This window comes from Lycorma delicatula, chromosome 1, assembly GCF_047948215.1.
Source record: "Lycorma delicatula isolate Av1 chromosome 1, ASM4794821v1, whole genome shotgun sequence".
Lineage (NCBI taxonomy): Eukaryota > Metazoa > Arthropoda > Insecta > Hemiptera > Fulgoridae > Lycorma > Lycorma delicatula.
This window is the reverse complement of record NC_134455.1, coordinates 117,462,119-117,489,966: the sequence shown is the minus strand read 5'-3', so window position 1 is coordinate 117,489,966 and position 27,848 is coordinate 117,462,119. Positions and strand designations below refer to the sequence as shown.

Genomic DNA, 27,848 nt, shown 5'->3' with positions numbered 1-27,848 from the left:
GTCTTGCCCAAATAGGAAAGAAAAGTTTCTATTTCCTGCTTTTGCACGATTTGGGAGGAAGCTAGACCATGTGGTGACAAGTAAGGGTTGCTCAGCTTACGTCCGAGCTCCCGAACTTAGAGTAAAACGAACTGATCATGGTCGATGAATCATCTCGTTTTCCTGGCGGCCTTCCTTCAATTACTGATGTGATCTACAAGATTCCGTGGCAGGTTGGTGTTTGTCAGCTTTGTCAGAACTGGTTCCAGATGCCTGGTGATCTGGAGCGTCATCACCGCTTGTTACATTCCGATACACCGCGCTACAATTCTGTTGTCGTCTTTGCGGGAAGAGCTTTCCTCGGCTTCATGCGGCTTCTTGTCATTCCGTTAAATGTCGCGGTCCTTCTCTTATGTTATTACCGCATGCTTGTTCACTGTGTCCTCAGACCTTTGTGACTGCACGAGGTCTCTCTACCCACTCTCGCCATCGTCATCTCGCGGCCCGTCTTGAGGAGAGGCTTCGTTTCCGCTCTTACGCCTGACCGTTCCTATCGGAGTGTATAGAGCATTGAAGAGACTGAGATCTTGTTGGGTTACTGTCAGTCTCTTGATGGTGGTGGCCCCTGTGCTTCTGATATTTTGGATAGGCTGCCTACCAAGACAGCCATGCAAGTGCGGAATAAGGTTTCATATTTACGGCGCAATGGTCTGCTTCCTGCCTTTGCTCCTTCAGCCCCATTGGACCCTTCCGATTCTCTATCCTCGTCTCCCATCTCTGGTGTTATTCTGGAGGTTAGTGCTTCTTTGGCCGTATTGGGGCTCTGCCTCTAGTGTCTCTTTTCACGATGATTTGTCTGAGGACCCCCGAGAGTATTGGTTGGGCTTGGAATACGAACACCCTCTTGCCGTGAACCTAGCTTTAATGTGGAACTCTACTGAAACACCTTCGGCTGATTGGGTGGATGAATTCGTGGGTCGTTTGACGTCCGTTCTTTTGGACGATTTTCGAGTGGCGCATCGTTCTTTGCCGGCTCGAAGGCTTTTCCACAAGGCGTGAGGACGGACCAGGGGCGCCTTTAAGCGACGGAGGTATGCTACCACACAGGACCTGTTCAAGAAATGTCCCTCCAAACTTGGAGACCTAGTTAAGAATAAAGACGTGGGCGCTCTGCTTCCTGATGCTACACTCATACCCATCAAAATTATGTTTTATGCAACATAGAAATTCAGACCTATACCCAAATAAGTCGACCAAATTAGGTCGCCTAACAAGGGGAACGTCACCAAATTCCGGTCCGCGCAGAAGCCGAGGACAAACCCCCCACCTCCACCTAGTCCCATCATGGAGTCTCGCGCGGCATTACCAAATCACAATCAGGAACGCCAACGGCGGAACGAAGTCACACCCCCGGTCACACGGGCTACCACACCCCGGCAGCGCGGCCACTCCCGCCGGCGGGAGCCCAAATCGAATCACAAACAATACCAATATAACCGTGGTACGATGTTAATGCGCCTACCTCCAACCAATCCAATGCCTAGGCCGGAATCCTAGCCATCCGGGATCCTACCACGATCAAATACCTCGATTAAACTCCCTCTGCAGACCTACATACTGCAAGGGCACGAAGAAAACCAGCCACTATAAACCACTCCTCGCGGATCATCCAGTTAATACGGAGATCCAGAAAAAGGAATGTATTCTCTCAAGTTTCCTAACATCTCGTGAACGTTCAACCTCATATCGGGGACAGACATAAATAACGTGGTTCACTGTATCATTAGTCTCACAATCCGGGCATTGACTCGAATCCACCAAACGAAACCTAGCCAAACTCTCCCAAAATACACCATGCCCGGAGAGAAACTGTGTGATGTACCAATTGGGGGAAACCCATCTAATCGCATCTAAATCAGACACTATAGGAAATATGCCATGCGTGTAGCGACCTAAGGGGGATTCGTCTCAGCTGACTTGCCAAGACGTAAGGCCCCAATCTTCAATCCCCTGATTTCGTTCTGACGTCAATAGGTTATTTACCTTTGAAATGTAGCGTTCCGTACGTTCATTAGCCAAGATATCGATTTGTTTGACTCCGGCTATAACACAGACTGCCTCCCGCAAGACTATTCTATAACCGCCTATAACAGCTAGCAAGAGGAGTCGTTTGGTCCGTAGAAAAATGTCCGCGTAACACCTAAAAGCCAAGCGGTGAGCCCAGACAGGTGCAACATATAGCATATTAGCCACACTGACACCTTTGTAAAGGATACGCATGATACGGTAATTCAACTATAAATTATTTTTCCAAAATTATAAATATATTGTAAAACGCAATGTATCCCTTTATTTGCGACGCAAGAGAATGTACACGGTATTAAATTACTTTAATCTACATGGTAGAAGATTTTAAAAATTCAAATTATTTTCAATAAATTACCTTCACATATTTTGGAAATATATAAAAAGAAAATATGTGAAAAAGAAATTATTAATTATTTATTAGCCGGAATTTCTTAAGTTATTTTTCCTTTTATTATAATTTTTTTTCTGTATTATGTATTACCTATGTATATGTGCTATCTATGTACTATACGTAATGTTATTTAATATTTTTGTTCTATGAATTTGTTTTTCTTCTGTATTATAGTTGTTACTTTCGTTTCACTCTCTATAAAAAAGGATGGTGCATGGGTTTGTTTGTGTGTTTGCTGTATGTGCTCACATTTTTATTTTAGTTGGCTATTGGCGCAGAGTGGACCAATTGAGGTGCGCGGGGCGGCTGCGCACGGCGACTCTCTCCCAGTACAAGCAGTCCGTTGTCAGTTAATTTAAAGATTATTTAATTTAATTTCTAAGCATAGATTATTTTATACTTGTATTTTTTACTTATTATTTATGAATTTTATTAATTAAAATTATTAGTTAATATTTAGCAGTAAAAAAAAAGATTCTCTATTTAGCGGGAGAGAGTTGTTGGCGCGTATCACGTGGTCTGCTCTGCGCCAATAGCAGCGCAGCTGGACTAGCAACGAACATACATAGGACTAAACAAAGAAGACGGCGTCACCAAGCCAATTACCCGTTATTAATACAAACAAACAAACACGCGCACCACCCTTTTTTATGGGAAAGAATGGCTAGCGTTAAACATTATATTTCTATTAAAAAATACTAAATTCTATATTTACTCACTCCTAAAGCCTATTTTAAATTTAAAAACACCAAAATGTTTAGAAAAATATTGTCTATGTACTAATATTTCTTTTCGTACAATATTTCTTTGAAGCACTTAATATTCTCACAAACATGAGGATACGAACTCGTGGAGGGTCCAGGGAGCAGATCCCCCTGGCTAGATCGCGCTCACCCTGACCGGTTAGTATTTCCCATAAAAAAGGATGGTGCGTAGGTTTGTTTGTTGTATGTGCTCACATTTTTATGTTAGCTGCTATTGGCGCAGAGCAGTCCAATGGCGGTGCGCCGGGCGGCTGCGCGTAGCGCACAAACGATTCATTCGTTCGAACGATTTATACTTCACGAACGATTTATATTTCTTGGTACGAACGGTTTATCTAAAATTATATTTGTGTTTTGGGGATAAGAAAGGAAAACATTGGGGTTAGAACTGTGTTAAAACTCACAGCACAAGAAACAGCTAAAAATGTTCAGGATTTTGAAGCTTTTCATTGTAAAAGTTCTTGTTAGTACGCTAAATTTATGGAATTTATTTATTAAAAATTGGCAAAAACATTTAACAAAATCATATGTAACGAAACATAAAGCATGTGCCCGCCTTTTTTTGTATTTTATTTTAAAATGTATGATCTGTGTATTATTTATTTTTGCACTTTAAATTACAATGTTTAATCTGTAATATGCAAGATTTGCCTAAATTTAGATTATACATGAATTTAAAGTTACCTTTACGTGCTTTTTTATAATTAATCTAAGCTTATAAATTATTTTTTTTACTGAAATCTATTTATAAAATTTTATAAATTAATCAAATATTTAATTAATTTTTATTTACTTTGGTTTTACTTTATGATGCCACTCTAATTAAGTTTGATAAAATTTTAACTATTTACTAAGGATATAAGTTTATTTTTCATTGTATTTTTTCCGGGTTGTACTGTTAAATATCTTGTATTCAAATTATCCTATTACGGGAACATTCTGATAAGTCTTACATCTTAGCAGGGCTCTATATTGTACAATTTTATGAAAATATATGAATAAAAAAATAATAAAAAATAAAAATTATTATTCTGTATCCAGCAAAAGCTTGCATAGAATTTTTTTATATTTTTTAAACCTAATTACTACTGCGTTTAGATAATTCTAAACAATAATCATCAAATGTAACAGTGACAATACAGCTTCCCTGCAACTAATCTGAGTAGATGTTTACTGTTGGATTCAGTAATTGTTAACAGTAATTTACAAATAAAAATACTAACTTCTATTCCACTACTAACAACTGTTCTACACAAGCCAAATGTTTTCATTATCAAAACAAAGATATTTATTGTATTGATAGTCCAGAGAATAAATTTAAATTTGAATTTTAAACTAAAAAAATTATTTCTCTTAGAATACATGCTGAGAAGAATGACAAATTGTTTTGTTATATACTTTACATGCCATTTTTAATATTTTAACAGTTACATTTCTTATTTTTATTTTATATGGTTGATTTATTTTTCATACTGCTTTTCATAATGCAGTTTTTTTATAACTAATTTTTGGTATTCTTGAGACTTTTATGAGAATTTTGTCACCCACTTAAAAATCGACCTAGCCATTTAGAACCTGCAAAGTAAAGAAACCAATTCATATTCATATGTGCATACATGTTAAACTAATACCCTACAGAAAATAATATGTTTAGTGGCACAGAAATTCAGCCACACATAGAAATTTTACAGAAATTTATATAGCAGTTGGATTCTTAGAATACACATTTAAGTACTTTTTGTTCAGTGACTAAAAGAATTTTTTTAACAATTTCTTTTGATTTCTAAAATTTAACAACTTAAATATAAAGATTTTATTTAGTTTTATGAACAACCAATAATTTATGTGACTTATATATTAATAAAAATTTAAGTTCATTTTAAATTAATGTTTTAACTTCTAATTTACAGCTTAAGGATACAATGATCAATAATGTTATGGTACATTCACAAATTAAAGATGATGAAAAAGTAAAACAGTTACTCTTGGAGACTGATGGAATTGACTGGTCAGTGTGTCTTGTGTTTGAGGGTGTAATTGAAAAAGATATTCCTATTATTAAGCAATTATGCAAGATAAAGAATAAACCGTGTTTTAGTGATGGGTTATTTATTCAAATGTGGCTTCCTCCTGAGAAACAGCAGGCTTTAACAATAACGTAAGAAATTCTTTCTAATGTTAATAATTAATTTTAGTCAGTAGTTTTATAAATTTATTAGTTATGAATTTCATAATCACTTAAATTTATAAACTTTCATCAAAATATAAATATATTTTTTGTTATGCATCATAGGCTTGCCTGAAATGTAGCTGCTAGACTTCATATTCATATCTTACCCTCTTTCACATAGTGAGAGCAGCACGTGCATCCCAAATAAGCTTCTACACTCTTTTGGAGTATAGAGCATTCATCCATTTTCTCTTTATGTAATAAAAGTAGTAGAATTTGTGTAACTGTAAACTAACCAATGTTTTTTTATTTTATTTTTCACAGTAGAACAGCCATTTAAGTATATTGGTGTTGCACAATCATCACAGGTAACACTATATATTTATGTACACGTAACATAAATATATACTCACAAGTAACATGAATGAATGTCGATAACATCAACGCATAACATTTATAACAGGTAATGAAAGTATTTGTAGCAACATAAATCATTTGGAACACAATGATACCACTGAAATTCTGAGTATAGAACTAACTATTTCATAAACATAAAGAAGAGATATATGTCAATTAATTTCCTTTTGAAAGCACTCCAATTTGTGCCCCAGACATCCAAATCATTACTGCAGCAAAAAAAGTTTAATGCATGAACGCATCTTTCCAAAGGAGCCAAATTTCCACTATATGTATAGATAGATACTTTGATTTCTGTTTGAAATATTGGGTACTTTTAGCCCAATGCCATATAACTATTTATTTTATTTTCCTGATGTGTACGTTACAGTCTGTTCAACTAGTGAACAATAAGCAACCTCCCTGTGGCCCAGTGTGATCAGGATGATATGTAAATGAGGTATAGTTTTGATCAGGCTCAGACCAACCGTTTCTGAGTCTTGTGGTTAATTGAACCCCAACCAATGTACCACCAAAGTATGTATCCACTGTGTACTATTCAAATCCATTTAAAGGCAAACTTCTATTAGGATTTGAACCTCAGAACACTCGACTTTGAAAATCAGCTATTAAACAACTGATTTGTAATGGCAATTTAAACACTAGATCATGCCACATACATTGATGTCAAAATATTCATTCATTCAGAGTCACATACTCAAAGAGTGCATTGTACATGGTTCTTATTGTACTGAGATCACAGATGTCTTGCATTTCTCTTCATAAGATATGTCCCTCTCACACAGGCCTCAATGATACAACACAGATTATAGCTTAATCTGGATAACCTCAACCTGTTTACTAGTTATCTCTCTGTAATAATTCCAGATTGTAAAGTAGTACTCGAATATCAATTTAACAATACTCTTATAAAGTTATATGATTGTGTTGATGCTATGAAATCTCCTAGTGATTCAAAGAAGCAAGCCCAAATTCCTTCTGGCCTTGAAACCATCTTATCAATATGGCTATTAAACAGTAGCTTGACATCAAAGTAGACACTCAAGTTACAGATATTAGTTACACGCAGAACTTTCTTATCAACTACTTTATAGTCAGAACATGTAGACATTTTCTTCTTTGCAAAGTCATGACATTGATTTATCCAGATTTAACATCTTGTTTTTAAAACATCACTTTGCAAAGCAAAAAAGTTATTGCAATTATTAATAGCCCAGTCGATTTTTGATGGCATCCACATATTACAAAATATTTGTTTTGATGACATCATTAACAAAAAAAATAAATAACAATGGTCCCTAGTTGAAGTTGTGGGATCCCTGTAGTAACTGGATATTCGACAGATAATTCATTAGCCACTTTAACACAAAAGGATTTATTTACAAGTTATGAGTCCAGCCATTCCAGTATTTCTCCTGTTACATCCTACCAAAAAAGTTACTAAAAATTTAATTAAAATTTGGAGTAGGATATTAAGCAAGACCTATCAAAAACTTTACAGAATTCAAAATATGCAGTATCCACCAGCCTTCTGGAGGCATTCTTAACTAACAATGCAATAAAAGACAACCTATGGTTAAGATTAGTCATTGTTGATCTACCACTTATAAAACCATGGCTGTCTTGGATGAATTAAATTTGCACATTGCTCCATACAAGCAGTTGTGGATAATTTTCTTAAAAATCTTAACAACACAACAAAATACAGAAGATATCAGCCTATAATTGCCCACCTTATGAAGGTGGTATCTTCAGCACAGGAAAAATCAAAGCTAGATTTAGATTTTTAGAAATACATTACTTTTTAGGCTTAAGTTATAAATCCATGCAAGGACTGGTGTTATTAAAAGAGGTAGTCCTTTTGTTATATAGGGTGGGACACCGTCATAGGCCGCAGTTGCATGGGACCTAAGATTGGTAATAACTGTCTGTAGAAACATCAAATTTAGTAATGTCCAAATTATCTATAGAAAAGTTTTATCTGCTATTTCAATTATAGACCGGATTAAAATTCGGTAACATAATAATATTACATAATTCTATTGACTGTAATTCTGATTCTGATTTTTTTCATTCATAGGATTTTTAGAATTACATTCCACTGAAAATTTTAATTCCAGTTAAGTTCATTAACAATTATGTTGTTAAATATTTTTAACAATATGATAGACTGTCAGCAAATCAAGTTTTTTTCTATTTTTGTACCTTCCTCGTAATTTTAATTGATTCTTCTCCTTTTTCTTTATTATCTGTATTTATACCAGTGAAAATTACTGGCCTTCTTCAGTGTTTTTTTATCTAAGCTTACTGATTGAACATCTCTGGCAACATATTTTAAAACTAAATGATACTCAATATCACAATCATCTTCAGATGCAGTGGATTCTTCTGAAACTGATGTTTAAATTAACTACTAAATCATTAAGTACCTCATGTTTTATTTCTGCAAAACCATCTTCAAAGTAGTTACAACAGACATCTTATTTCCAAATTGCTGCACTTCAATGTATTTCATTACATTTTTGAAAACTTTATTCAATTTTTCTTCCTTATACTGAAAAGTAGTCTTGTAATATATTCAATTTACTTTTGTACATGTTAACATAAGATTTATGCTAATAATGTACGCTTAGCTAAAATGATCACTCAATAAATATTTGCTTGTAAAATTTAAGGTACAAAGTTGAAATTTTTTTTTTTAACATCAATGTATTCTCCATCATTATTGAGAGACTATTCAAGCACAGTGCCAGTTTTGGTTTACCACTGCTGAAGAAATCAGTTAACTCCATAATTAATTATTTTTAACTTTTTCTTAAGTTCATCATCTTCATCAAAATACTGACCACTGTGGATTTCCTTAAAGTGTAGGAAGAGGTGATAATGATAAATGCCAAGTTGGGGCTATGCTCCTCTTACATCTATCCTCTAACATCAGCTGGACTCTTGTTGGGAGTCTAGTTGATGTAAGATCTACCCTCTCACAATAATTGGACCCTTGATTGGTCCAGTTGTTCCCACTCAAGAAATCTGAGATTCAACATGGTAAACTGCAAAGTTCTGCTGAACATTACTGTGGAACAAAAGATGTTAGAAACCAACATTCTTTGCCCATTTTCTGAATAGCATATTGTAGTTTTTTCCGTGTTTCACAATAGCATCATTATCTTTTTTCTCAGATCAGCTGCTAGAAATTTTTTTTATTGTCGGGAGGTAGCCTCTTTCCATTGTAGAGCCTGTTGCGTCAATTCAAGTGCATTTACAACTCTCAAGACTTATCTCTTGTTTCAATACTTCACAAACTTCCAAATAATGTTATCAGGAATGTCATGTAACATGCAAAATATTTGTTCACAAGAACAAATGTTAATCCAAACATCCTTTGTGCACAAAATATTAGATAATTAATGATATATGACAATTTCATGCAGTTAGTCATAAAATTTCAGTTAACTGTAGAGAGAGGATTGAAAATTTCAGTCCATGCGAATTTTTTATTAACCTACATACCAAATCATTCATCAAATATGATCTACCACTTCATATTCACATTCTTTCATATTTCACTAAACAACCAGACCCATCTCCAAATAATGTTATCACTCATCACAGTTTCACTTCATATTTCTGAATTTCACTATACTGCACGTTACTGCAGTAACACATTCCATAAATACAATGTATAAAAATACATGTATAAATATAATGGAATGTAGTACATTCCATAAATATAGAACAGCTGTCTATGTGACATGTTAATTGACTATTTCAGTGACTATTTTCTACATATTTTTATTTTATTTGTGACTTTAAGGGATTATATTTGTGTTTGAATTGGTCTTGGGGCTGGTAAGTACTAGACAATATTTAAAATAGCTTGCTGGGGCATTAATATTCTCTAACTGGGGTAATGCAGCCAGATAATCCTGCATAACCTTCCAAATTTGACTGTTCCAACATTCGGCCCGTAAAGTTACCAAATACCATGGACCTAACCTACGATGATTCACAGACTGGATATATATCCCGGCCGATGCTGTTTCCTACTTCCTCTGTAAACAACCAGGAAATGTAGCAAAAAATTGCAACCTGCAAGAGGGAAACCCGTGCAGCCTAGGAGCATCTCAAGAGAGTACAAACCATCTGATTTCAGAGACCGGTTTTCCTAGCCTTTGCCAACCTCCAGATGCTCTGAGAAAGCACAGAAGAAGGCACTGTCCACCAACTCTAGCACAGACGATCATCAGGAAGACATTGGGAATGCAGTAGGGGCACCAACCAATCTTTCTAGCCAAAGACCTGTCAGCAAAACAAGATCCAAAAAGCCAAAAATGATGATGATAGGCTTGACACAGGCCTGGAACCTCTAGTAGAGACCTTGCAAGCCAAGGATACCCTTATATAGACTTCAAAAGCTTCTTGGAACGCTGCAGGGGTAACTCAGCAGTACTAGAGTTATCACAAGATTACACATCTAATACGATGTAACTGATGCGTATGCTTCGAGAAACATACCTGAAAGCACCAGAAAGGAGTATTACAAGTAGTTTCATGCGTGTAATAAATAAATTGGCGCATCATGTCCCGACTACTGAATCAATTGAAGCTGCTGAAGCTACGAGAATGTCTGATGGGATTGTAATGACAGCACCGCCAAGTTACCTCTTGATGGTAGCCGCTCGCTGATATTAGTGTTTAGTCGCCTTTGCGGAGAATTTCTTATATACAGACAAAATTCACCATCTTCGTGACCCAATCCTACAGTGGAATATCAATGGACTCCACCCCCAGAACATTACATAACATCCAAGAGAATGTGCTTGAGAAACCTCTTTTCCCAAGCAATAGAAGATACCAAGTCATCTTAACTCGGCTAAGGATTGGACACACCAAGCTTAACCACACTCATCTATTTGGGTCTCCTCAAAAGATCTGTGAGGCTTGCAAAGTCAAATGGTCCGTGCACCATATGCTCTTTGATTGCCCAATCTTTGGAACCATCCCACTAAACTTAGACCTCGGTTCAGATATGAAATTTCTATTAAACCAGAAAGAAGGTGTAAAAGGTTTGTTGTGGTTCCTCTCCTACAGTGGAATGAAGAATTCGATTTAGTGTTTTTTGTCTGATTTATGTATTTTAGTTTGTATTTGTTGTTGTTACCTATTTTTATTCTTTATTGTTCCTGTTTCTTCTTGTTGTTTATGATTTTTGTTGTTTTATGTAAACTACATGATAGCGTTACTTTAGTCGCTAATGACTGTAATTGTTGATGTGACTGTAAATAAAAGCATTAAAAAAAAAAATTCCATAAACAGATTACAGTTCTGATTTCACAATTTGATCTTTACTAGGTGTTATAGAACGTTTATTATTATAAGAACAAAAACAATTGCAAAATGTTTAAAATCATAGCATTACTTCTATAAACTACATATCCAATAAATATATTCCTGTTATATTAATGTTATGTAGAATAATTAATACTACTTTAAATAATTTATTTTAATTTTATATAGTAATCAATAATTTTTTTTTAACTTTTCCCCGCATGAACTCCTTTTAGTAGTTCTTAATGCCATAATTATGTTGTATTCTTCTAATGAATCCTGTTGACATTTATAAATAAAATAGACTGGAATATTGAAAAGTAATTCTTGTAATGGAATACAATTATTTATTGTTCAGAGCTCTTTTATTGTAGATGAATGAACACCGTTGATTGTTTCTGAAGTAGTTTTTTATATGTGCCTCCTGAAATTAGAAGCTTTATCATATTAATGAAGGTTGTGGTTAAAATATAGAATATAGATTTATGAAATGTCAAAAAATAATTTATCTGATTAAATATGTAGTTATTTACATAATTTCTTTGAGATGTTCAAGTGGAGCCCAAATATGAGTGGCAAAAATTTTATTTAATCTAATATTAATAGATCTTATCAAACCATTGTTTTTAAATTTTAGTAAGACTAATTCCTATTTATTATCTTTTAGGAACATTACTATCATCAACAAATAAATGTACATTCCCTTGTAATTTAATTTTGAAATGTTGCCATAAACTATAAATAATAGGAAACAGTCCTTTTTGGACAATATCAATAATTCACCACCTCTTCAGTTCTTGTGACTCCACACTAGAAACAACTTGTTTTCTCATTCAAAACGGGTAATCAACCAAAAAAGAGTTCTCTATCGATGATCAGCTAATTCCTTTTATTATCTATAAATAGTACTTTAACTCCTACAAGTATTATTTAATAGTGAGTTACTTCAACCTTGCCTGTCCCAAATTCAGTTTTAAATACTTCAGATTTTAGTAACTGGAAAGTGACATGGAGTTTTTATCAAAATTCTGTCCTAGTTAAAGTTAATCCCTTGTTTCATAAAAGGAGTATTTATTAGTATTTTCTTAAATATAATTGTTTTACAGAAATGATGCAATTCATGAAATCAATAATCCTGTGAATGTCAGTAATAAAGAACTACATATTGTGTGTAACTAAAAATATATTAAATAGACTGATGTTTAAATTTTAGTATATTTTTGATGTCAAAAAACTATATTTTTGACAAAAGCAAAAAGTTTAGTGTTAAATGATATTTGTATGTGTAATAAGGTTAAAAATAAGATTCTATTTTAAAAGACATTGTAGAAAGATTTACTATTAAAACCATAAATTTAAAATAGTGTTGAATGAAAAAAGTATTAACTTCTTCCTTATAACATTTTAAGTACTTGCTTATAATGAATTGAATAAAAATTCAAGGTTTTTTAAGGATTCCTTAAAAATTAAGTGTTCTTATTACAATACGTAAACTTGTAGTTTAATCATTGTTTACCTTTTAAGGTTAGAGTTTTTCCAATAATGTCTTATTTTTAGTTGAATAAAAACAAGAACTGACTTAAATGAATAAGTTAACGTTTATTTATTTTTAAGGTAGCTATTGATAATACTTGGATTACAGCACTGGTGACTATTGCATTTTAATCTGAGACATATGGCAGGGTTTATAAGATTTTGAAAAGAGAAGACTCTGTTAGAGATAAAGAATGTTAGCCACAGCAATTCAAAGATTCTATTGCGATGTGAAAGCAAAAACATAGATTACCTTTTAGATCACTTTTTGGGAGAAGCAGGTGAAACTAGAGGATGAGCTCTCAACTCGCATCAGAAAATGGAAAGATTTTTGTGATTCATAAATGACAATGGATTTCAAACCGGAGTTGTGCAAGATTTGGTGGTGTTCACCACCCAACAGTCTGTAAAACTATAAATAGCGAGCCGACAGCATAATGGAAAAAGCATTTGATCTATTTATGGATAAAATTTCTATCCGATTTACAGGTGATGGAAGTAGCTAAAGAGAAGTGGCCTAAGAGATTTCAGATACTGACAGTTATTAGTGCACTTGATTGCACACAAGTCAGGATTAAAAAACTATTTGCATTCAGAGGTAATTATATTAACAGAAAAGGATTTGAGACCCTCAATGTACAAGTCACTTGTGATTCAACTGAAATAATTATTAATGTAAACATTCAGTAGCCTGGAACCGTACATGATTGTGGAATTAGTTTACAAATTAGAACCGATCAAAATAAAAAAATCAATTTTTTTTTAGCTAAATAGGGCTACAATTATTCAATTAATATTTAATTTTATCATTCTTACTACAATTGTACTTATTCTCGTAATTCTGACAGCAGACCATTGTGTTCGATTTCATAGTTAGTTTCACTACTACAATTTTTTTATTCGTAATTTAACATTTCCCAAACGCTTTTTACCATTCAAGAAGTTTAATTTTTTTTTTGTTTCGTGAACTATTTCAATCGGTTTTCTGTTTTACATCCGTCTTCATATTGTTAAGAAGTTTTTTTTAACTTTCCAACAGTATAATTTTTACCAGAACTTCTAACAAATTCATATTTTATCAGTACCTTTTCGTTGGCCTGTACAGTCGACGGAATCATGGATTTTTGAAAATGACAGCACGATCTTTAAAAATCTTTGTAAATAAAAGCCGTCCACAACTAATATCTGCAGGCAATTCTTCCCTACTCGAAGATGTATTTGATACTTTTGTTCGCAATATCAAATGACTAAATAAAGAACTTAAAAGCTACAACTATAACCAAACATTTTAGAATAAGTTTGTTACTAATATCAACATATTACGTAATATAAGAGAGTTCTTACAATTAAGTAATCACTTATAAGAGAATACTTATCCACCGCAATAATTTTAGTGTTTACTTTTAAGTAAAAGGTTGCTTTCCTTCAATTAAAACAAGAGGTAATTTATGCTTAAAAGTGTTCACTTATTCTGTTAACTAGTCTCTTAACAGTAGATACTTATTTTTATTCAGTAAACCCAGTAACTTGTTTTATCAATACACCATCAGTATGAATAATTTCATTCTACTGTATTATATTTTAGTGGCAAGTATTAGTGACAAATAAATAACTAAATGATTAGGTAATTTTGATGAAGACTGAATCTTGCAGGAAGCACAACACTTTTATCACTCTACTTGTACTGTTCATGTAAAAAAAAACATTCCTTACTTTTTGAGTACTGTTGTAATTGACTTTTATGTTTATAGATGATATAAATATTTTTTTATTTTTTTTTAAGTTTTAGGGGCATCGACTACTGTGGTCATTACCCCTTCCACAACAAAAAAAGAAAAACATACTATTTCCTCTATTCACTCCCAGCAATAAAACACTAGTCAATAGTCAATAGTCAATAGTCAATAGACTTCTCTTGTCAATAAAAATTATCTAAAACACTTGGGTTTTGTCATAGGACTATAACCCAAAAGAACACAAAACGGCAAGGGTGTAAACTGTCCTTGCCACTTAAAAATAAGAAACCATTTCTTTTGAAAAATTGTCAATCAATTCAAATTTTACATCTAGTGAAAAACTCCAGTATAATTATCATTCCAAAATAAGTTAAAAACATTGATATATAAATTATGACAAGAGTGTAAAGAGTTCTTGTTGTTTAATATCTCGCATGAAACTAGACATATCTAAAAATTATTTTAAAACATACATATCTATAAATTATCCATAAAAATATAAAATCAATTTCCTTTAATTGTATCGCCTCGGTTTTCCTTTCGGCCATCCTTTCTAATCCTTTTAAACATCCTCAACAGAATGTTGTCCTTGTCAACATCCTGCGAAGGGCTTCGATGTTGACATCCATTGTCTCCGAGTCCTCCGAGATGGAGTCTTTAATTCCCCCGCCGTAAGTCTCGGAGGATCTCCAGCTCTCGGCGTTGGATGACACCGCTTCGCTGGCGCAGACAAAAGTACATCGCAGTCCATATTGGATGTACTTACAGCTAAAATGCGTGGGCGGTCGGTTGTCTCACCCTTTCCTCGAACAGTCTTTGTGTTTTCGGAGGTTCAACTATCCTTTTCCAGAATCATAACTTCTGTTTTCGCAGATCCCTCAGTGAGGATTTTTACTTCCTGTACCTTTAGTTGGTTCAGTTTTCCTTTCGGCTACTGCTTTAATTGTAGAAACAGATTTTGGCTTTACTGTGCTACTTTCGATCGATCTAACTACTTTATTTTGTATAGGCTTCGGACTGCTTTCTCTTGATGGACGACTCTTCATTTTGGCCTCGATGATACATACGTTCGATCATCGTAGCTAAGGCTGGTGCCAATTCTGCAAGCACATCCTTTGATTTTATAGAAGCTGTAGAAGCCGCAGGAGCAGCTGCAACTTCCGCATACGAAGCTGTTTTAGGTGTCCTGGCAAGCACAATTTTTCTTGCATCAAAGTAGCTCACTTTCTGTGTTCTTAATTTCTTGGATAACCTACTTCCTGTTTGTATATAGGACAATTCCTAGACCTTGCAGAATGGTGTCCATGGCAGTTGACGCAGACAGAAGGATCCCTGCACGAGTCATCTGGGTGTAACTGCTCACACTCATATCTGTTTTCTTGTGCACCTTGCGCCGTATATCCGAAGTCGTTAACTGTTTCTACGAAACGCCCTACAGCAGTTTTTCGTGTCTCCTTTACCGGTCTTCCAGCAACTTCCGAGATGCCACAAGCTATCAGGAAAGGACTTGTTTTTGAAAAATCACCGTCTGTCCTCTGTCCGTCTTTGGTACTGAACCAATATTCTTTGGTTTAAACCAATACGTCTCTTTTCTTCGTCTCCAATTCTATAATCTCTTCCTTATCGCTAAATTCAACACTTCCTTCGCTTCGGTTGAGAAGACAAAGGCTCTCCAGAACGAGGATTTTTACGTGGACCCTCTGCCACGTTAGGTGTGGCTGGTAATTTGTCCAACAACTTTAGAGCTGTTTAGAGTACCGTGTGGTAAAACCACAACACCGAAAAGTCCAATCTTTTTTGCTTTTAATAATCGCGACGACTGTAAGTCGTCAAATAACAGTTTCGACAAATAATCCCGTCGCAGTCTTTCTTGTATCTTTCACTGGTCCTCCAGCTACTTCAGTGATGCCATGAGCAATTACGTAGGGGCTGAACTTAGAAAAGTCACCATCCTTTTTCTTTATTATTAGATACCTAGGAATAGGTCCTCTACTCTTAGGTCGAAGCATGGTTCGATCCTTCCTTTCTCGTACAATAAACTCCTCCTTATCACTAAACTACGCGCTCTTCCTCCTCTTCGCTATCGAAGAAAAAGCTTCTCCAGAACGAGCGTTTTTACGTGGACCTCTGCCACGGAAGTTGTAGAAGCTGTTTTTTTTTTCCATAAAACTATGTATTGCCAGTCAAAATGTCACAAGGAGCGGGCGGAGAGACGGTTGGGCATGCTCCGGATCAATGATCCTGCCTGGGTTCCCCCATTGCGCCGCCTTCCACAAATTTAACCCGGGCCGGTAAGTCAGGTACTGCCTGACCCACGATACCGACATCCCAGGGCTCGCACGTAGCACCAAGGGCTCCGATACCTTTACCCATGGGACAGTCCCTGCCAAAGGCCGAACTGACTGACTCACACTGGACGGCGCAAAACTTCGGCAGAGCAAGCTCACAGCAGCCCACCCTCAACCCGGCACCACAACCGAGAAGAGGGATGGGCACTCCCCGTCTGCACTCTGCCCCGCGTCAGCAATCATATCACGGTCAGCCCCCCACCACAGCTGCAAACAGCGAAACCGAGAAGCACAACCGTAACCAGCTCGGATAACTCGGGAACGTCAATCCCGTACTCCAAAAGGAGTTCCTGAACAAGACCATTTACCTGTTGGCCGACATAAGTAGAGGTACCGAAGTATCATATCGTTGCCCTCCCCGGACGTGTGCACAGATGTTGCATCACGGGTGTGGGGTGGAATTTATCCGGGACATTTTTTATTATTATTTTTCCCATACTCGGGACATTATTATTATTCTTATTATTTTTTTTTGTTTTTTTGAGGTTTTCAAGGGCATCGACTACTTTGTTCATTAGCCCCTTCTCAGTTCAAAAATAAAAAAAAGAATCTGAAATTTTTATAGTTCTAAATAGACGAGAACTATTAATTTTCCTTACGTATGAAATCGAACAAATGCAAAAATTAGTTACAATGAAATTGGATTTATTAACATACCGCATAAAATTTTTTTTTTTTGTTTACCGCCTAGGCTTTCCTTTCGGCCAACCTTCCTTGCACATTTTTTCCATTCTTCTTACGGCCTCAACTTCTGATGACGTGTCTGAGGCCTCGGACATGGCATTTCTTCTCTGTGCTTACGTACAATACATGTAGCTGGCTAACAGGGCTCCTAGTAACTTCCTTGGAAATGATTTCTTTTTTGACCTGTTTCCACCTTCAGGTCACCATGATAGACTGGATTTTTCAGCCACCTGCAGATCATGAACAATAATAGAGTTTGAAAGTGGATTTATACCACATTTAGAGATGGCGATGTGGCGGCCAGGGTCAATGTTTTGCAGGTGTAACGGAGACTCTTCCGTTGTCCACATGCTCCCTGCGGTGGCAAGCATGCAGCGAAGGTGCCCATGTATTTCGGTGCATGAGAGCTCTGAAAGCTTCGGTGAGTAGGAACCTAGAGTCAGTGCAGAGATTGCGCATCCGCTCTCTGCCAGGACATATGCCGGTTCCACCGGAGTACCGGATAGTACCTCCAAGGTACTATTGCAAGGTATTCCAAGGTACCTCCAAGGTAGCTTTGGAGTGGGAGTGTACCCTGGCGGCTAGCCTTGCTACAGAAGGGATAAAACTTCAACATCTTGAACAATTTAACGTGGCAGAGGGTGCACGTGAACACTCTTCTTTAGAAACAGCCGATTCGCCACTAGCGAAGCGGAAACGTAGTAAGGAGACAGAGAAAATAAGGAAAGATGCTGACAAAATCAGTAGAGACTTGTGGAAAGCTTTGTTTGGCAATAATGCGCCCAAACCAAGATTTTTAGTTATTACGAATGAGAATGGAAACTTCCATAAGGTTAGTCCATTTTTAATAGCCACAGAGATTACTAATTGTGCTGGTGGTCCTGTCAAGGAAATTCGGAAGACTTTTAATGGATTGCATGTCGAAACTATTAATGACAATCAAAGCCAAAAAGCTCAGTCTTTGAAGAAGATCGGTGAATTCGCGGTATCTGTGGAACCGCATAGTACGCCTAAATCATCAATAGGAGTTGTTGTTTGCCGTGATCTTTTAAATTGAACAGAAGAAAAAATAGTCAAGGAAATGTCGAGTCAAGGAGTGATTCAGTGCCGCAGGCTAACCATGAAAAGATGTGTTGTGGTTCTTCCTTTACCTTCAATAGACCGAATCTTTCTGAAAAAGTAAGAGCTGGCACACAGAGCTTGTTGTACGTGCATTCATTCCGCAGCATATGCGATGTTTTAAGTGTAATGTTTCGGACACACTGCAGCCAAATGTGAAGCGCTGGAAATCTGCATGTGTGGAATGAAAACACATCAGGGTGATCCATGTAAAGACCCCCCCCCCCCACCAGTCTGAATTAATTGCAAAGGGCACCACAACTGCCGATCAAGGAACTGCCCAGTGTATAAATTGGAAACAGCCATTCTGGAGGTTAAAACACTTCAAAAAGTAAGCTATCCTGAAGCGAAGAAAATTATCAACCAAAGAACACCTCGACCAACAACTACTTATAAAGAAGCAGCTGCTGCCCCTTCATTGGAAAGAACCAATTACACATATGAAGACTCATTCCCAGACTGACATCGTTGACATAAGGAACGAACCGGCGCAGCGTAAATAATCAGCAAAACCTGCGACCATGACACCACCAATCGATGTAATAAATAAAGCCAAAAATATGATATATCTGGAAAAGCCAAAAAAATCACTCCATTGACAAATCATAAGGCAAAGGAGTTTGCGGCAAGAGTACAGGAAAAATCTGAGAGTAGTGCAATGGAGATGCAAGTAATTATAGAGAAAGCACTAGACACAGACGATATAAAAACTACCTATAGAGCCTCCAATAGCTCAGAGAACAGCTACAGTGAAAGCTTCTGTTTCAGCTGATTCCAGCACAGCTTTAGAGATTGATCAAGTTCATCAGCTGCTGAAATTACATCACTAACAATAGCATCGAATTTTGATTCAATAACAATGATGCTAACTGCTCCATCTAAGCTTTCATCACCTGATGTCAGCTGCAGAACGTCATTGGTATCAGAAATAGAAAAAGATGCCATGTCTCAGACATGTTATCATCAGAAGTTGAGGCTGTAAGAAGAATGGAAAAAAGGTTCAAGAAAGAATGGCTGAAAGTAAAACAACTAAACAAGAGGCAGTAAATAAGAGAAAAAAATTTAAAAAAATTATTATTATTATAGGTCTATGTGGAAATGTATTATTGTACTTTGTGTCCAATATAACATTACACACTGTTACACTTTACATTACATGTTCTCTAACTCTTACTACTGTTAATTAATTACTGTTTATCTCTGTTAATTTACATTAATATGTACTCTAACTCCTTGTTAACGCTTGAAATCTATGGATTTTACAAATCTACGGATCTATGGATTTTTTTTCTATAGTTTGGGTGGTCCTTTCTTTAACATTTGTCACTCAATATTGTAGAATGGTTGTTTATATTTTTTTTTCATAAACTTATAGACCCTGAAAATGTTTTCTTTACTTTTGATATAAAAGCATTTTATCCAAATTTTGACTGAGTAAAGATTTTGATTAAGGTTGAGTAAGGATTTTTACTATAGCTTCAGTTATGAGGAAAAATCTTAAATATTAATTAAATTAAATAGCATTTTATTCCAAAGAACAGAATTATCTAGTCTACAAGAAATTAATATTGTGTGTATATATATATATATATATATATATATATATACTAGATCAGTCAAACGTAAACTGGGCTTTTGTTTTAACATTAATTGTTAAAGAATAAAAATACAAAACAAATTTTGTTTTTCTATGTAGTCTTGCTGAAGTTCTACACATTTTACATAATGTATGGAGAGCTTGTGGACCCTTCTTCATAAAAACTTTTAAGGATGTATCATGAGCCAGTTTACGCCTGAACTCCTCTACATCAATGTCCCTCTATAATTGATGTCCTCCCTGTGGTCATGCCCCAAGGATATCACAGAGAGCTACATCTAGACTCTAAGGTAAAAGTTATAAAATTTCCTATAAATTTCATCCAGTTTATCCCAAGTACTAATGACTATATGAGGCATGCCACTATTGTGACAGAATATCATATTTCTGTTCAGCTGCTGGCATCTTTTGTTCCTATTGGAAGCTATCACTTTGTCCAAGAGTCGGCAGCAGAATGAAGAATTCACAGAACCATGTTTTTGGAGAAAATCAATGAGCAATACACCTATTCATTCCCCAAACATTGTTATGAGGACTTTTCAAGCTGACAAACACATTTTCACCTATACAGGGCAAGGCTGTCACTCCATACTCATCAATTTTGACTCAAAAGTGTAGTGATGGACCCATATCTTAGCATATGAGACAATTTAATGCAAACATTTATTTTCTTCTTTGCCAAAATTAATTCTAGAGCCTTAGGCAAATTTTCTGTCAAGCCTGTTGCTGATTTTGGATCATAAGTCTTTAAATACACCTTACACAGATTTTTCAGAACTCAAGGAGCTTTATGATAAATCGAATGGGCACTTCCATGAGTGATACTCTCAAACAATTTCATCAGTTCTAAAGTCACGGATAAAAATGAAGTCATGGTTCAATTGAATGTCATCTGTCACACTCGTCATTGAACTCCTATTGTGACTTATTTTCTATAGCTTAATGCCCTCCATAATATGACGTATCTCCAAACACATTCCAAACTGTACATACAGTGTAGATGAAATTTTATAAGGTTTATGTTCTATTTCCTAAAAAAAACTTAAACAATAATATATTGTGCAATCGAGAATGGAACCTCTTACTCTTATATGATGCTACTGACTAGAGAGAGGCGCAAATGCCAAGCAGCTCCGCTTCCCACATCTCCATCATAAAAATCTTTCTGCACCAGCCCACACATGGTGATACATGAGCCATGATAGTGATATTTAATCTTCTCATCTACATTGTAACTAATATATATTATTAGGATTCATTCATATTTTATTCAGTCCCCTTTTTTATTCCATTTGATACTTCTTAAGTCCAGAATAATGTTTTTTATAGCTAAATAAATAATTCGATATTCATCAAATATTTAGAACATAATTTAATTTAAATTTAAATTGAATGATTTAATGGTTTGTGTAATTTACAATAATGGTAAATGTAATAGTTAATAAATATAAATATAATAGTTCACTAACATTATATCATGACATATATTTATTTCCAGTTCAACATTTTATAAATGTCATCACATTAATAAAAATAAACCTTGGTTTTTTTTTATAATAATAATAATCTTTTTCATAATAAATGTTGAGCTTCACACAGTTTATTATTTATCACTAGTTATATGTTTACTGTTGAAGATATATCTCAAAATTTTGTTTCAGTAAATCACGAGATATGTATATTGGAGAATTGACAAAGGAACATGTTCCTAGAGTGAATGACATGTGGCATTATAAATTTCCCAGATCTGAGCAGTTAGCTAGAGATGTGATTGTTTACAACAAAGGAATGGGTTTGTTCAGAAAAGCAGATGATAAGTTGGTAGCATGGAGTTTAATGCAACATTATGGTGCATTAGGAATGCTTTATACTGATGATAATGAACGTGGGAAAGGATATGGAAAATTGATTTCGTTAGCCTTGACAAAATATCTTGTTGATATAGAAATTGATCCTTATCTGTATGTTAACCCGAATAATACTCATTCTTTCTCAATATACAAAAAAATTGGCTTTGAGATCACAGATAAAGTTTCTTGGATTTTTACATCAAAACTGTATGAAGAATTTCCATGTGATAAAAATTGATTTTATAACCTTTTGAATTAGGATAAATTGTGTCTATTATGAGATATTATTTTTTACTTCTGATTTCTAAATTATTTTTATAATGTTGGTCATTCTGTAGTATTATAAATTACTGAGAGGTTCATTCCCCCTTGACCACCTGCAGAGCCCAAAACTGTTTTAATAACAATAATTGTAAAAAAATATTTTCATTAACTTTTTTCCAAACTATATTTTTACATTTGAAGTTTGATTTCCCTCCTTCCAGTTTGTTTATCTTTGAAAATCTACAGTAGCTCTCTCTTCTTGTAACTTAAGCAATCTGACAAAGAAAAACATTCAGTTGTAGTAAAAGAATCTCAACACATGTCTTAGTGCTTACGTAGTAAAAATAACAGAATTGTTCTCACAGATTAGACTTTACATTAAAGAAGGAATACTGAATTATGACAACTGCTGTTGTTTAGTGAAATTATAATTGTATTCTCAGCATCCTGAATGAACTTTGCTTCTGACATGGAACAGCAACAAATTACTAGCACTGCTCAAATGCTTCAACCATTCTAAATTCACTAACACTAAAAATGTGGCTTTATTTTTTCTTCCGAATTTTATGTTGGCAGTCTTTAAGTTTGGAATTTTCTCTTGTTTCTTTCCCTTTCTAAAAGCCAAAGTGATTATCTTTATTGTAGTTTCAGTTTTAATATTGGTTTCTTTTAATTAACATTTGTTAACACTTATGAAGATATTTGACTGAGCATTATTAGTGATATTTACTTGCAGCAACTTTTCTGAGATTTAGACTGTGATATAGTTAACAGTATCCTGTAGGCTATTTAATATACTGTGTTTTTCTATGAACCTCTTTTAATGTCATTTCTGCTATACATTTTAGTAATCTGAGTTAAATCACGTATCAGTAAATTTTTTAAATATATTTATTTGAACTTTTTTTCTTAGTATTATTTCCATAATTATATGGAAGGTGATAGATAATAAAGGAATTACATTTTAAGTATCATTTATTAAATTATCTCTATCTGAAGAGTTTCAACAATAGATTATTTATGGTGTTTTCATTACAAAACAAAACACCTACTTTATTAAATGATCTTTTTTTTGTAATAATCAAAGTGTAAGTTTATTTAAAATATTTTTAATATATGTATTTTATATTTATCAACACGTATTTTCATATTTGAAATGTTTAGTGTATCTTTATATCTTGTTATAAAACTGTTTTTTAAGTGTTAACTTAAAGTTTAATTCTACTGCTTTTACATTGCTTGTTAAGGTTTAGGTTCTATTTATGTTAATCTCTTAGTTATGTTCAATCTGAAATAAATATAGGCTCTGATATGATATTAAATACCATGTTATTATAAATGTGCCAATACAGTGCTGTGAGTCAGTAAAATTATTAAGTAATTGTTAGCTTTAATAATATTTTGTATATTTTTGTTTGTTACATATTACTGAACATGAAATATACTTGTGATTAATAGCTTGTACACTTTTCTGTTATATTTTAATAAATATATAATATTCTCATGATTTGTTATTTTTCTAGAGTAGATCCATAAACAGAAATTTTCCATAAACTGGGAAAATATATAGTGTCAGAAAAATAGCTGATAATAGATTATTATTGATAAGATTAGTAGCTTGAAGAGGAAATTAGTTATTATTGTTGATATTTGTTTCCTCCAATTAACGTAAATGTTGAAAAGGTTTTTAATAAAAACTTCTTGTTTCATAAATAAAATAAAATAAAAATAAAAGTTTAAAATAAAATTTTAATATGACAGTAAAGAAAATTAAATGAATTATTTTAATTAAAACAGGATAAATAATTACCATGTTAATGTTTTCAGTACTCCTGCATGAACTACCGCAATGTCATGTGCAATAAATAAGTATTCAGGCATTAAAATTATAATGAAAATTTTTATTTTATTTTAATAATGATTTAAAGATTACTAATTTAATTTCATAGAAAGTAAAACTACAAATGTTAAGTAGTTAGACGAGATATGTTTTTAAAGTAAGGCATGTTTTGAATATGCCGCCTACATATGTGATATAAACAATTGGTGCTGTCATAGCTCAGTAATTTCAATCAAGCTATTAGCAACAATAATACTATTTGGCAATAATAAACTATTTGGCATTTTATATTGCTCCTGCTTCGGCCATCTTTAGTAATTCTACTTCCCAAATAACAAAAGTAACGATGATAGGGAACATCCTCGTCAGACTCCCTTTTTTATTACTGCTACTTTCTTATGTTCTTCAATTATTGCTGTTGTTGTTTAGTCCCTGTAAATGTTAGAGATTGTTCTTCTATCTCTGTACTTGAACCCTAATTTTTTTAAAATGCTGAATATTTTATTCCAGACTACGTTATCAAATGCTTTTTCTAGGTCTACAAAAGCCAAGTATGTGGTTTATTTTTCTTCAATCTTCCTTCTACTGTTAATCTGAGTGCTAAAATTGCTTCCCTTATCCCGATACTTTTCCTGAAACCAAATTGGACTTCTCCTAATACTTCTTTTCTCCTCTCAGTTCTTCTGTACAGAATTCTAGTTAAGATTTTTGATGCATGACTAGTTAAACTAATTTTCTGTATTCTTCAAGTTTATCTGCTCCTGATTTTTTTAGTATCATGACTATAACACTCTTTTTGAAGTCTGATGGAACTTACCCTTTTTTATAAATATTACACACCAGTTTGTAATCTATCACTTTCTCACCTGCACTGTGCAGTAATTCTGCAGGTATTGCTTCTCTTCAAGAGCCTTTCTGCCATTCAAATCTTTTAATGTTCTCTTAAATTCAGATCTCAATATTTTTTCTCCCCTTTCATCAACTTTGACTTTCTCTTCTTCTTCTATAACACCATTTCCTAATTCATTTCCTCCATATAACTCTTCAATATATTCCACCTAGCTATCAACCTTTCCTTTCGTATTATAATTCAGTGTACTATCTCTGTTTAACACATTATTCGATTTTAACCTATGCACCACAAAATTTTGCTTAAATTTCCTGTACGCTCCATCTATTTTACCAGTGATCATTTCTCTTTCCATTTCTAAACACTTTTCTTTAATCCACTCTTCTTTCACTAGTTTTCACTTCCTGTTTATAGTATTTCTTAATTGTCGATAATTCATTTTACTTTCATCACTAGTATTCTTATATTTTCTATGTTCATCCATCAGCTGCAATAAATACCCTGATTTCCAAGGTTTTCTACCAGTTCTCTTTGTTCCACCTAAGTTTGTTTCTGCTGATTTAAGAATTTCCTTTTTAACATTCTCCCATTCTTCTTCTACATTTTGTGCCATATTTCTTTTACTCAGACCTCTTGCGATGTCCTCCTCAAAACTCTTCTTTACCTCCTCTTCCTCAAGCTTCTCTAAATTTCCAGCTTCTCTGACACCTTTTCTTCAGGTTCTTAAACCAAAATTGACATTTCATTATGACTAAATTATGGTTGGTATTAGTGTTTACTGCAGGATAAGCTTTGCAGTCAACATGTTGATTTCTAAATCTTTGCTTAACCATGATATAATATATCTGATACCTTGCAGTACCACCTGGCTTTTTCCATGTGTATATTCTTCTATTACAATTTTTAAACTGGGTGTTGGCAATTACTAAATTATACTTTGTGCAAAACTCTGAAAGTCAGACCCCTATTTCATTCCTTTTGCCCAGCCTATATTCATCCACAATATTTCCTTCCTTGCCTTTTCTGATGCTCGCATTCCAACCTCTAACTATTATTAAATTTCCATGCCCTTTTATGTGTTTAACTGCTCTGTCAATTTCTTTGTATACACACACTACCTCATCATTATCATGGGCACTTGTAAGAATATAAATGTTAACAATTGTTGTCGGCTTAGGTTTTTTATTTAATCCTTATTACAATGATTCTGTCACTATGCATTTTGAAATACTCTACTCTGTTCCCTGTCTTCTTGTTCATTAGGAAACCTACTTCTGCCTGCCCTTTATTTGAAACTGTGTTAATTATTCTAAAATCACCTGACCAAAAGTCGTTTTCCTCTTCACACTGAACCTCACTAATTCCTACTACATCTACATTTAATCTATTCATTTCCCTCTTTAAAATTTCAAATCTACCAACCTTTTTTAGACTTCTAACATTCCACGCTCCAACTCGTAGTGTTATTTTTTAATTTTCTGGTGACCTCTTTCTTAGTAGTCACCACCCAGAGATCCAAATGGTGGACTAGTTTACCTCCAGAATATTTTACCAAGGAAGGCGCCTCTATCTTTGTTATGAAAATGCAGAGAGTTACATTTTCTTGGAAAAAAAGCAGCTGTAGTTTTCCATTGTTTTCAGCTGCACAGTTACTCAGAAGGCTGAGTGATGTTGATATGGCCATTTGTCCTCCTGACCTACACCCTTATTAACAACTAATGAAAGAGCTGCTGCCCTCTTTCAGGAATCATTCTTTAGACTGGCTCTCAACAGATACCTCCGATATGATTGAACCTCTGGTCCAGCTACCTTGTGTCACTAAACACTCAAGCCCCCTTACCATCAGCAAGGTCTCATGATTCATAAAGGGAGTTAATTAATCTACATTTACTAATAAATTTTACTTTCAGGAACAAGCTTTACCAAAGTTTACTCATTTATATTCACAATATAAAACTTTGGATTAAATACATAAATAATATTTTTATAATATTTAATAAACAATTAAATTTTAAAACACATAATAATTCTTAATAAACTTAACAATCTACAAAAAAATATAACACATACAGAAATTGAAAATAATAATACTCAAGTTTTCTTGAAATAAATATTCAAGGAAAATTAAAATTAGGAGTATACAGGAAACCAATCTTTACTAAAAACAAATATAAATAACCATCTATCCATTCAATCAAAAAATAGCTACATATGTATAATAATATGATATATAGAGCTTTACAATACATTGATGATAACATAATATTAAAAAATGCAATAAATTTAATTAAACATAGAGTGATTGAAAACAGATATAATAAAACATCATTAATAATTTAACAAATAAATTAATATGCAAATACAGCTATAAAAAAAAAGGCATTTTCTACTACGAGTATTTTTCAATGCATATTTTCATATTTGAAATGTTTAATGTATATTTATTTCAGTAATAAACAGAATTCATGGCTTTTTGAGGCTGAACTTCTTCTTGGTAACTTTTAAAATATATCGTACAGAAAATATTTTTTTGTAAAGTATTTGTGGTAAAATTATTATTCTGGGATTTTATTGGTCACTGGTGATTAGACTGATCAGCTACTTCTAACAAGCAGTATTAGGCTAATTTTAATTTTATTGAATGAGATGAAGCTTACTGTATATATGCATCAATTGTTAGTTTATTTAACAACTCTGATCTTATGTAAACTTGCAGCCATAATTCTTCCAATTGATGCTAGATCATTCCATATCCTCAGCATTTCTGATGCCAGACTGGTGGTTGAAATTTTTTCTTTTCCATTCCATACTTCAAAGTTGCTATAACATTTCTAGTTAATGCATCCACTTCATCTTGATATCTGACATGCACCATCTCACCTCTTCTAGT

General features: G+C 34.0%; 1 protein-coding gene across 1 annotated transcript; it reads left to right on the top strand.

The window, feature by feature from the left end:
• Positions 1 to 137: 137 nt before the first annotated feature.
• On the top strand, positions 138 to 22,242 carry LOC142317616 (uncharacterized). The gene is made up of 3 exons (XM_075354172.1): positions 138 to 212; positions 5,133 to 5,380; positions 21,816 to 22,242. The coding sequence occupies exons 1-3, from the start codon at positions 138 to 140 to the stop codon at positions 22,240 to 22,242; spliced, it is 750 nt and encodes a 249-aa protein (XP_075210287.1).
• Positions 22,243 to 27,848: the final 5,606 nt, after the last annotated feature.

Bases quoted from the DNA above. Each gene is read 5' to 3' on its own strand.
- LOC142317616 (XM_075354172.1), top strand. From the start codon at position 138: ATGGTCGATGAATCATCTCGTTTTCCTGGCGGCCTTCCTTCAATTACT. The intron at 213-5,132 runs GTTGGTGTTTGT...TCTAATTTACAG, and splicing joins TCTACAAGATTCCGTGGCAG to CTTAAGGATACAATGATCAA. The intron at 5,381-21,815 runs GTAAGAAATTCT...ATTTTGTTTCAG, and splicing joins CAGCAGGCTTTAACAATAAC to TAAATCACGAGATATGTATA.